This window comes from Podarcis gaigeae (assembly GCF_964106915.1).
Source record: "Podarcis gaigeae genome assembly, chromosome: 16".
In the NCBI taxonomy this organism is placed as follows: domain Eukaryota; kingdom Metazoa; phylum Chordata; class Lepidosauria; order Squamata; family Lacertidae; genus Podarcis; species Podarcis gaigeae.
The window spans coordinates 11,752,496-11,764,591 of record NC_139693.1 but is presented as its reverse complement, the minus strand read 5'-3'; the positions used below and the strand labels follow the sequence as shown (position 1 = coordinate 11,764,591).

General features: G+C 47.1%; 1 protein-coding gene and 1 long non-coding RNA gene across 2 annotated transcripts in view; one reads left to right on the top strand and one right to left on the bottom strand.

Annotated features, from left to right (window-relative positions):
• Positions 1-11,500, bottom strand: part of EML3 (EMAP like 3) — a 42,127-nt gene extending 30,627 nt beyond the window's left edge. Inside the window, 3 exon segments of the mRNA XM_083715574.1 lie at positions 11,198-11,307; positions 11,309-11,466; positions 11,468-11,500. Of these exon segments, the coding sequence (XP_083571700.1) occupies positions 11,198-11,307; positions 11,309-11,466; positions 11,468-11,485 (286 nt within the window). The 5' untranslated portion in view covers positions 11,486-11,500.
• Positions 1,687-8,021, top strand: LOC310833571. The gene is made up of 3 exons (XR_014558803.1): positions 1,687-1,814; positions 2,794-2,921; positions 7,737-8,021. It is a non-coding gene; the product is annotated as an uncharacterized lncRNA (long non-coding RNA).
• Positions 11,501-12,096: the final 596 nt, after the last annotated feature.

Here is a 12,096-nt window from a genome sequence, read left to right as displayed (position 1 = left end):
TAAATGAAAATATAAGAAAAGATAAATTTTGGATAAATATTATGTCAAAATTAAACTTTTAAGGTTTGGGTAAAATTATCTAAAACTAGAGACACAATATTATAATATAAGAATTGAAAAAGGTAAAGGTAAAGGTACCCCTGCCCGTACGGGCCAGTCTTGACAGACTCTGGGGTTGTGCGCCCATCTCACTCAAGAGGCCAGGGGCCAGCGCTGTCCGGAGACACTTCCGGGTCACGTGGCCAGCGTGACAAAGCTGCATCTGGCGAGCCAGAGCTGCACACGGAAACGCCGTTTACCTTCCCGCTGGTAAGCGGTCCCTATTTATCTACTTGCACCCGGAGGTGCTTTCGAACTGCTAGGTTGGCAGAATTGAAACAAGGTGATAAATTGCTGGGTAAAGCTCGAAAAACTTGGAACGCAGGAACGAGAGATGCGAGGAAGCCCAAAGAAGTGAAGAAAATATGGTTATTGTAAAATTATATGTTATTTTGTTTTTTTTTTCTATTGTATTAAGAAAATCTTTAATAAATATTTTTTTTAAAAAAGAAGGTTGTGAAGCAGAGCCAGTGAGGGCTGTGGAGAGGTAGCCTAGCCAGTGAGAGTTTAGAGGGCCACGTGGAGAGGTCTGAAGGGCCACTTTCAGGCCCCAGATTCCCCTCTATTACATAAGTAAAGGTAAAGGGACCCCTGACCATTAGGTCCAGTCGTGGCCGACTCTGGGGTTGCGGCGCTCATCTTGCTTTATTGGCCGAGGGAGCCGGCATACAGCTTCCGGGTCATGTGGCCAGCATGACTAAGCCGCTTCTGGCAAACCAGAGCAGCGCACGGAAACCCCGTTTACCTTCCCGCCAGAGCGGTACCTATTTATCTACTTGCAATTTGATGTGCTTTCGAACTGCTAGGTTGGCAGGAGCAGGGACCGAGCAACGGGAGCTCACCCCGTCGCAGGGATTTGAACCGCCGACCTTCTGATTGGCAAGTCCTAGGCTCTGTGGTTTAGCCCACAGTGCCACCCGCGTCCCTCTCCTACATAGAGCACAATAATAGCAACATGTCCCCACATGAAAAAAACCCCTAGGAGCAGCTTTTCTGTTTCAGCGCTGGAGATTGCAGCGTTCCTCCAAGCGATGGCTTTTGTGGAGCTCCAGAGTCCGTGTGTTCCTATACCAAGAAGAACTGGCCCTTATTTGCTACATTTAAAGACAAGACATGCTTTGCCAGAAGCCACAATGGTCACAAGTGTCTATAATTAACACAGCAGGGGGAGATGGTTAAGGTTTCCCGCACAAGGCCCGTCCTGGGGTGCCACAGTTCACAGAGGGAGGGAGGCAGAGGAGAGGAGAGGCCTGCTTGGTTCAAGCTAGGTCCTCTGGCCCACATTGTGCAGGCAGCAAGCCCAGTTCTTGCCTCATGCCCAGCCAGCCTTGTTTGTGCTGGCAGCGGAGGACAGTGGCAGTTGGGAGGAAACGACTCCCGCCTTAGACATTCCTGACGCCACCGTCAGCTGCACAACATGGTCCCCCTGCCCCCCTGGGTGCTCTAAGGATGTGTGGGAGACGCAGAGGACCAAGGGTGTCAAGATGGCTTAACCCTTTATTACCCTTTCCCCATAACCTATTGTAGCCTTTTTAGGCTTTGCCTCCTTCACTATAAGTGGGTGGCTGGAGCAGGCCAAAGGCCCACCTGGTTCAGCATCCTGTTCTCAAAGTGGCCAACTGGGAAGCTTACAAGCCGGACCCGAGTGCGAGAGTAACTCTTGGCACTTGCGGTTCCCAGGAACTGATATCCAGAGCTATATTGGCTCCTTAAGAGTATGTAGAACATAGCCATTGATAACCTTCCCCTCCAAGTTGGTAGTCATCTCGCAGGAACAAATTCCACAGTTTAGCTATGTGTTGTGTGAAGATGTACAGTGGTACCTCGGGTTAAGTACTTAATTCATTCCGGAGGTCTGTTCTTAACCTGAAACTGTTCTTAACCTGAATCACCACTTTAGCTAATGGGGCCTCCTGCTGCTACCGCGCCGCCGGAGCACAATTTGCGTTCTCATCCTGAAGCAAAGTTCTTAGCCTGAAGCACTATTTCTGGGTTAGCGGAGTCTGTAACCTGAAGTGTATGTATCCTGAAGTGTATGTAACCCGAGGTACCACTGTATTTTGTTTTGTCTTTCTGCGTGAAGCATCTACCAATTTGATACACCTTTATCTTGTCCCCCCAATAACACGCCTTTTCTCTGGACCTAAAAGCCTCACCCAAAAAACTAAAAAGCACATCTTTACAGTTCTCTAAAGTGACCTCTATTTAAGGGCTGTCAAGTCCAAGTCTGGTTAAAAGGTAAGGAGCCACCAGAAGGGAGGTTAGGAGTGGCCTTGAAATTGCCAACCCACAGTTAGCTACACAACTCTTCAGTAGACTGAGCAGGCAGGCAAGCGCTATGTGTTTTTATTTAATTATTTCTCAATTTGCAGCTATACTTTTGCAAATTTTATGCACATTTTTGTCCTCTGTTATCTTCCATTTTTAGTGATGTACGGTAACAACTACTACTTCTTCTTCTTCTTCTTCTTCAATGCATATCTGGCCAACCAAGGCCTCCTTGACGGAAAAGGGCTAGGAAATATTTCCTGTCTGGGCTGAGACTTTGCCTCAGCAAACAACAAGCCCTGGCTTTGGTACATTCTTATTGTTGGGAGTAAAGCAATGACACTTGTAACTGTGGTAGCAGGAGTCAGAAAGGCAATGTGTTCTCCCCTTGCTGATTCCTTATTGAGCAGATTACTTTTCTCTCAGTCTTTGGTTCCTTCCTGCTGCTTCTTCAGTGCTACTATTGGACTTTCATTTCATACACCTCACAACTCTATAATGGCCATACATAAGCTTGTATTCAGAATGGCTTTGTTTGCCAGGACTAATAAACCGCAAGTTTCTTTTATTCTCTCAACCTTTTTCAGCCCAAGGGCCACATTTCCCCCATTAACAACCTTCCAGGGGCTGCATGCCTGTGGTGGGTGGTGCTAAAGGCAAAAGTGGGTGGAGCAATAGATGTGACTTCAACCATGGTTCATTCCAGCTGTGCAGAAGAGATTTCAATACACATGCTCCCCTCTCTCCATCCAGGAAAGTAAGAGGCCTTGTTGCAGCTCAGTGACACATCCCATCTCAACAAAAGCGTAAACATAAGCCAGTGTGGTGCTGTGGTTAGAATGTCAGATCAGGACTTGAGAGAGACCAGGGTTCAAATCTGTAGTTTGCCTCTCAACCTAACCTGGGTTGTTGTGCGGATAAAATGAGAAGGGAGAAAACCACATATGCCACATCAAACTTAGAGAAAAAGGTGGGCTATAGGAGAGAGAGAGAGAGAGAGAGAGGAGGAGGAGGAGGAGGAGGAGGAGGAGGAGGACAATGGCATTGATGGGGACTTCACAGGGATGATCCAAGCCAGGGGTCAGCAACCTTTTTCAGCCGTGTGCCGGTCCACCATCCCTCAGACCATGTGGGGGCCGGACTATATGGGGGGGGGGAATGAACGAATTCCTATGCCCCACAAATAACCCAGAGATGCATTTTAAATAAAGGCACACATTCTACTCATGTAAAAACACCAGGCAGGCCCCACAAATAACCCAGAGATGCACTTTAAATAAAAAGACACTTTCTACTCATGTAAAAACACGCTCATTCCCAGACCATCCACGGGCCGGATTTAGAAGGCGATTGGGCTGCATCCGGCCTACGGGCCTTAGGTTGCCTACCCCTGATCCTGGATATAGGAGAAGGACTGGAAGAGTGAGAAGGAAATTGCACAAAGAGGATCTCACTATGCCCCAGATCTTGCCATTATGGAGCAAGAGACTCTCAATGGCTCATAAATAGCGGGCAATGTATGGAAGTGGATGCAAATATAAAATAGTGCAGTATTCAGATTCCCCCCTCCCTTTCTTCTTCAAGGTACCAAACACACCAGCTGGAAGTTATACAAAGAAAACAGAGGGAGCTGGCAATCTTGCTGCATGCGACGAAACAGACCGAAGTGTTTTCCAGCCTGAGCCAACGAGCAAGATTTGCTGGGGTTATTTTCTTGTTGGATATACCACCCCCCTTGATGAAACCACATCGCCTCTTTCCTCTCTCTCAACTACCCCCCCAACCAAAGACTGAGAAGTGGGCGGTAAAGAAGGCCTCTGTCCAACAAAAAGAGGATGTGGAGAGGACTCAAAAGAAGCCTGGATCTGAGAAGCTGGTACAAAAAAAATGGAGACTTATTTCGTCTTTGTGCTGAGGAACACAGAAATCAGATGGGCTTTAAAGATAAATAATAGCCCAAACAGGCTCCGCTTTGTCCAGATTTTCCTCCTCCGCACACTCATCCCCCAAAAACCCTTAAACAAAAAGGCACTTTTTCCCATGACCTTTTCAATTCACGTCTCCCTCGCCCCCAGTATGGTCAACTTAAAGGGGGAAGGGATAGGGCAGGATGGCCTTGCCTGCTCACTGAAATTTCAGACTAGACCAATGGTCAGTGTTAGAATGGGAAGTTTGCATTCCAAGTTCAAATCCTCATTCAGCCACATATTTTCAAGAATGGTGCCCTGTGGCATCTACAGCAGGAGTAGGGAAGTTTTTTTTCAACACAAGGGCCACATTCTCTTCTAGGCAGCCTTCCGAGGGCCACTGCCAGCAGTGGGTGGAGCCAGAAGCAAAAGTAGTCAGAGCAATAAATGTTAATTTTACCTTTGTACAATAGACGAAGCACATACACACCCACTTTATTCTCCATTCAGGCAAGAATTGAATTCAAGGGCACATTCCAACCACAAAAAATCCATTTGGGGTATGAAGCAAGGCCAGTGCAGGATGCAGCCTAAGGAGAGGATGTGCAGTCTGGGAGAGTTCCAAGGGCCAGATTTGTTGTTGCTTAGTCGTTTAGTCGTGTCCGACTCTTTGTGACCCCATGGACCAGAGCACGCCAGGCACTCCTGTCCTCCACTGCCTCCCGCAGTTTGGTCAAACTCATGTTGGTAGCTTTGAGAACACTGTCCAACCATCTCGTCCTCTTTCGCTCCCTTCTCCTTGTGCCCTCCATCTTTCCCAACATCAGGGTCTTTTCCAGGGAGTCTTCTCTTCTCATGAGGTGGCCAAAATATTGGAGCCTCAGCTTCACGATCTGTCCTTCCACTGAGCACTCAGGGCTGATTTCCTTCAGAATGAATAGATTTGATCCATGGGACTCTCAAGAGTTTCCTCCAGCACCATAATTCAAAAGCATCAATTCTTCGGCGATCAGCCTTCTTTATGGTCCAGCTCTCACTTCCATACATCATTACTGGGAAAACCATAGCCTTAACTATATGGACCTTTGTTGGCCAGATGGAGAGTCCTTAAGGGCCAAATTCAGCCCCTGGGCCTGATGATCCACCACCCCAGTCTACAGAATAAGGCAGAAGGTTCTTAGTTCAAATTTCTGCTTCCTGGTCTCACCTTCTGACAGGGCCTGACTCTGAGGAATTCTACACCACACCTTCCCTGCTCCACACCCTAAAACCAATAAAGAAATACTGGATTTCAGGAGTCTTATAGCCTTGCCCCGGCCCTGGTGTGCTGTGTGCATGGAATGCCAGAGCATCCTCCTGCTCCCTCTTGGGCCTTTCAGTTTCCATTAGAAAAATCGCCCCCACACTCACACACGCCCTCCACCCTCCCCACCAAACACGTTGGGTGACATTTTTGGGCAAGGTGCTCATCTCAGGAATTAAACCTTCAGGGACAGGCGCTTCCTAAGCCTCTCCTTGGCTTTAGAGGGGGTGGAGAAGAAAGCCAAGTCATTTTCAAATTGAGGCTGTCAACTATATATATGCTTCCAGTCTCTGAAATGGCACAGCATCTTAGACTGGAAAGTATTTTATCTTGTGAACCGCCCTGAGATCCTGTGACGAAGGGTGGTATATAAATCTAATAAATAAGTACGTAAATACATAAATAAAATAAGTATCTGTTATGCATTAAACACCAATGCTTCACAGGCCAAGCGACATAACCGAGTGTGCCCTTTTTAAAAAGCATCACTGATTAAAGGGGGGGGGGGAATTTCCCCATGTGAAATTATTTTGTGGCAAATGTAGTTTCCATAGATGTTAAACCACAACACTTTACACGTCAAGCAACTTAACTGGGTGCCGCTACCCCACCTCCCGCACTCCCAGCACCACAGATGCAAAAAAGTGTCCTCATTTTATTAATAAATTCATGTCCCACCCATCCACAATTCTGAAATTCTTATGTGGCAAACTTAAGTCTTTATATGTGTTAAACCACAATATTTCTTGTGCCAGGTGACATAACTGGGTGTCCACTTTTCCTAAGCACTGCAGATACCAAATATTTTTTAAAAATCTCATTTTGAAATTCTTAATTTTTTTTTGCAATTGTAGCCTTCAGAAGGCTGGGTTAGGCCTGACTGGGGTTTTCCCAGCTACTCATGTCTGGCTCAGTCACTTCCGGTTACCGGGCTACATATGGAGAGAGGAAGGGGGCGAAAACACCCACAGTTTACCTCAGCACCCAGTTGGGGAACAGAATGTGTGTGTGTGTGTGTGTGTGTGTGTGTGTGTGAGAGAGAGAGAGAGAGAGAGAGAGAGAATGAGCAAATTAATAAGTGTGTCCGTCTGTCATAGGTGAGAAGGATACGACCCACCAAGCTCTTATTTCCGCTTCAAAGAAGACGACTTTAAATCGAGAACAGAATGAAGCAAAACAAAACAAATTCCTCAAAGAGAGCATTGTCTATATTTCTCTTGAGAAAGAGCGCACAGGAGAAGGGGCTTAGCTCAGTGGTAGAACCTATGCTTGGCATGCAGAAGGTCCCAGGTTCAGTCCCTGGTATTCCCAAACAAGAAACAGAAAGACCCCCCCATCTGAAACCTCGGACAACCACTGCTAGTCAGTGTAGACAATACAGTGCTGGTGGACCAATGGATCAGATCCACACCATACATTTAATGGCTTCCCCCATAGAATTCTGGGAATTGAGCTATAATTTCCAGCACCCTTCACATACTATAGTTCACTTCCCAGGATTCTTTGTGGGAAGCCATGTACTTTAAATGTATGGTGTGGATGTTACCTCAGTATACGGTAGCGCCTCTGTTTCTTGACACACTTTCAAACTCTTGTGATCTGCTACTGCTTCAATTATTTCTCTCATATAACTTTGGAGGTTGATTCAATCTACACAATTTTGCAGGTCGGGGGAGGCAGCTTACTCAGTGAGTGAGGGGTCTAGTTTCCCCTGCTCCATTCCTCCAGTGCACATTTACAAAATGTACATTTGCACAATCCGAATTCAGGTGAGGAACTGCAAGCAAGGAGGAACAAGAGAGTGGCAAACTGATTCTGGATAACTCAATCCAAAAGGAATAATTTGATCTTGCCGACTTGCTTTATGTTTGGCAGAGCAGGCCAAAAAAGAAGTAGGCCAAGGGGTGAAGGATGAGATGTAATCAGGAGACTGAGCAGCTCTGGATTTCACAACTCTGGCTGCAAGGCACAATGTTAGCAGGAACTGTAGCTCTGCAAGGAGAATAGGGGTCTTCTAACAACACACAGCATCCTTAATGAAAGATAGCTCCCACAATTCTTTGGGGGGAAGCCATTACTGTTCAAAGTGGTAGACGACTGTTTTAAATGTACAAGGCAGTTGTGTCTCAATACCCTCAAACATATTTTCTCTTTTCCAGGAAAGTTTGGTTTTGAGCATGAAGTCCGCTCTCCACCAGTATGTTTGAACCAAAAGCAGGAACCTGTCCAGGAAGGCCCAATTTATGACACACCACTTGAAAGACCAGCCTGGGCAATATAACACACCTGGCGTTGGAAGCCGAAAAACGAGACTGCAATCTCATTATACTGGCAAAAGGAGGGGCTAGTTTTCGGATTCAGCTGCGGCTAAATTAGGTGTTATATATAGTGTATTTCAGGTGTTCAGAACTCTTTGTTCATGTTGGTAAAGTAATACCCTGCAAGCAACAGCCTTTGAAAGTCGGCCTGTATTATCTCTATAGTTTTGCCTAATTACACCTAGTAGTGAGACGCTATCTGAGGCAAGATTTGAATGAGGGACTTTCCTGGTCACACTATTAACTACTCTGCTAAACTACGCAGAACATTATTGTTTTTAACCCAATTGGGTTGAGATTTTTTTTATAAAGCTTCCCACCATTGGGGGAACTTATATGTTCCCTGTTGAATCACAGCTGGTTGCAAAGGATTCTGGGATATGTTCTATGAGTCTGCTCATTTCACATGGGGCACTATCCTAGATATTTAGGCCTCATCACAACTGTTTCTTCTGAACTGATAATGCCTCTTGCTCACACCAAATACTCCTCTGTAGCTGCACATCTGATGGGTAGCAATGACAGATAAGCCAGGAAATATTGTGCACCGTTGACTAATCTTCTCAATGATAAGCTTCTGAGGAACCCCAGTGAAAAACTGCCGCTCGAAATTACAGTCACAAATGAATATCTCTTAATACATATTAGTTAGCGCTTATCAACCCTCTAGTCTTCCTGTTTTATTCTCAGCTCATGGTCTGGGTAGTCAAAGGGTGGCAAACAAAATAAGCTTTGTGTCTTCGCTTAGCCATGAAGCAAACTGGGTGGTCTTGCTCAAGTCATTTTCTCTAAGCGTAGCCTGCCTCTCATTGTTGTTGTGCAGGATAAGATGACAAGCAGCAGACCTGAGCTCTTCGTAGGACAGGGAAGGATATGAATACAGTGGTACCTCGGGTTAAGTACTTAATTCATTCTAGAGGTCCGTTCTTAACCTGAAACTGTTCTTAACCTGAAGCACCACTTTAGCTAATGGGGCCTCCCGCTGCGTCGCCGAAGCACGATTTCTGTTCTCATCCTGAAGCAAAGTTCTTAACCTTAAGCACTGTTTCTGGGTTAGCGAAGTCTGTAACCTGAAGTGTATGTAACCTGATGCATATGTAACCTGAGGTACCACTGTATGATTAAACAAGTAATACTTGCTTTTGTAAAAAGACAAGTGGCCTAGAAAATCAAAAGGGTTGCCCACTCCAGGCCCTAAATGCAGGGTGGGCTTTTATGTCTCACTCAACAAATAAAGATGAAACAGACAGGATTACACACTATACACCCCTAAAAGAATCCTGGGAACTCACAGAGCTACAATTCTCAGCACACTTAACAAACTACAGTTCCCAATATTTCTTGAGGTGGGTTTTGCTTTAAATGCTTGGGGGGCAAGCGATGAACTCAATTGGTGGCTCCTGGCTTCGTAAAAAACGTAGAAGCTCCACCCCACATCCACACTGGTCATGTCCTGTTCTACTGACTCTGACTCCAGATGTTGCAATATGTGGCTTCCTCTAAGCCTCAGGACTAATGAGAAGTATGTCAGGGTGTGAGTGAATTTGTTTATATGCAAAAATGTATCCCAAGCAGGGAACGAATCCCTACAGGTTCTTTGCCTAGGAACAGAAGGAAGAAAAAAACACTGTAGATTTGCAGGGATAAAGATTTTATCATGCACAAACTTGGGGGGAAATTTTGGTGTTATTTCGAAGGCATTATAAATATTGACGCTATTTAGCTTTAGAAGGGAGGGGGCAGCCTATCATTCTAGCAAAGGGGAATGTGCATGTGTACAGATTGCTGCCTAATAAACAACAAAACACTGGGGGAGAAGTGGAAGGGGTATTGTGTGTGTGTGTGTGTGTGTGTGTGTGTGTGTGGGAAAGGCTTGGTGCCAGCTCCAAATACTGCTAAACTCCAACTCCCATCAGTCCCCACTAGCATGGCCAATGATCAAGGCCGATGGTAGATGTTTAGCAATATCAGGAGGGTCACAATTTCCTTGTGCCCTGTTCTAGACCAATCTTGTCTCAACCTACCAGGGATCACATATTAAATGCACTGACAAAAGTGTATAGCAGAGATGGGGAGCCCATGGCTTTACAAACGCTGTTGGACTTCAGTTCCCATCAGCCCCAGCCAGCATGGCCAATGATCAGAGGTAGATGGGAGTTGTAATCCAGCAACCACAGGTACCACAGAGGGCAGAGTCTTCCAACACACTGACTGTAGACCTGTGGAAATCCGCATTGCACATGCTTCTCAGATTAAAGAAGAGGAAAAAACACATGGGCAAACCTCATATGCACAATGCTCTTGCACACAGGTTGCATGTTATTTCCACTGTGGAAACTCTTCTCACAGAATCTCACACACATATACATACACAACATTTTTCTCCTCCTATGTTGACGTAGTATATTTACACAGGGACACACACACAAACCTCCTGCTTCCCCCGGGGAGAGATTCACACAGTGCGTACTTTCCAAACCCTTCCCACCAAACCAACCCACATTTCCTCTGCAACCATACGCTGCATGCACTTGGCACACAACTCTCTCTCACCCTATGCTTCCGAGCTCCTTAACAGCAACAGAATCTGCCCTTGCTCAACAACGCAATGTCCCCTGAAACTTTGCACATCTGCAAATCACTGTCTAGTGGTTTTAAGGTGCTTGGGAAGGAGTAATAATTGCAAGTTGGGGGAGCTGGATTCTTTGCTTGTTTATTCCATAAAAGCAATAATAATAATAATAATAATAATAATAATAATAATAATAATAATATCAAACCCACTGTGTTCTATGGGGTCTACCACTCAGTAAGCGCGTTCAGCTTTAACTACCAAGTGAGCATGCCTAGGTTTCTAAGCTGGACAACTCGATCCTTCGTTTGTTTACACCGATGTAAGGCTTGCTGTGTCCCTTTTAAATTCCCCAGGACGTTGAACGCGGGTTGCAGCTCACCCACGTGTTTGTTTGTTTTTACGCCTCAAGTATCCGCGTTTGTGTTGTTGGGCGCGGGGCGGAGGCGATCTCCAGTCCTCTGCGCTCCCAACCCGACATCATCCGGGAGAGGGGGAAAGGAAGGAGGTCGCGGGGAGAGATCTCGCTGCGCCCGTTTCAACCCGCTTGGCAACCTCGCCCCGCTTCTGTTGCCCCACCTCTCTCCAGCGCCCCCTCGCGTCAGGGCGCGAGGCAACTCTCCTCCGCGCTCCTGTTCCCCAAGTTCCCCCTGACGGGGAAGAAATGGAGGGCGTCGGATCTTTGCACGGGGCAAAACAAAAATAAAATCAGAATAAATCACAAGCTCACCGTTGGGGCTGCGCTCCGGGTAGCCGTCCATGGTGGTGGCCGAGCAGCGCCGCGCCGCGCTTCCATGCGCTCTCCAGCCGGCGATCGCGTGTTTTTCGGTCCCCTTCCTCGCCAGGCGAATGAGCCAGGGGATGAAGGAGCCAGAAAGGACCCGGGGACTTGCGGGAAGCGGCGAGCGGAGGCGGCGGCGGCGGCAGCAGAAGCAGCAGAAGCGCCCGCCCTGTCCCGATCGCGCTGCTGGGGCCGGGCTCCCCCCACCCCCAGGAAGCAAGAAGGGCGGTATGTCATTTCCCTTGCAGGGAGAGGAGAAAAAACACACAAGTCTTGCATCGCGCTGTCTTCGCTCGCGCCTAGCTGGGATTTTTTGTTTGGTTTTTCATTTTTTTAAAAAAGTTAGTTTCTCAAGCGCTCGGCTGGGCCCACAGGAAAGAACTGGCCAGCGGGGAGATGGAGGGGCGACGGGACCCCGGCGCTCTGCTGGACCAAATTGGAAAGAGGGGAGAGGGGGCAGCGGTGGGAGATATCCGCTGGAGGTTCTCCAATTGATCGAAAAGAGTTGGGAAAGTCCTCCTAACGCCTGATTTCTCCATGGAAAACCGAAGGGGCTGTGGAAAGCAGGCAGGCAGGCAGGCAGGCAGGCAGGCAGGCAGGCAAGATGGTAATAGAATCATAGAACTGTAGAGTTGGAAGGGACCACAAGGGACAAGGGTCAATCTAGTTCAACCCCCTGCAATGCAGGAATGTTTCACCCCAGGTGGGGCTCGAACCCACGACCTTGAGGCATAACTCTCAACTTTTGGATTTGAAAATAAGGGATCAGCAGCCTCACCTGTCCCGGAGACAGTCTACGGGATATCTAACAATCCAGGATAGCAGCGGGAAACGGTGCTGAAATAAGG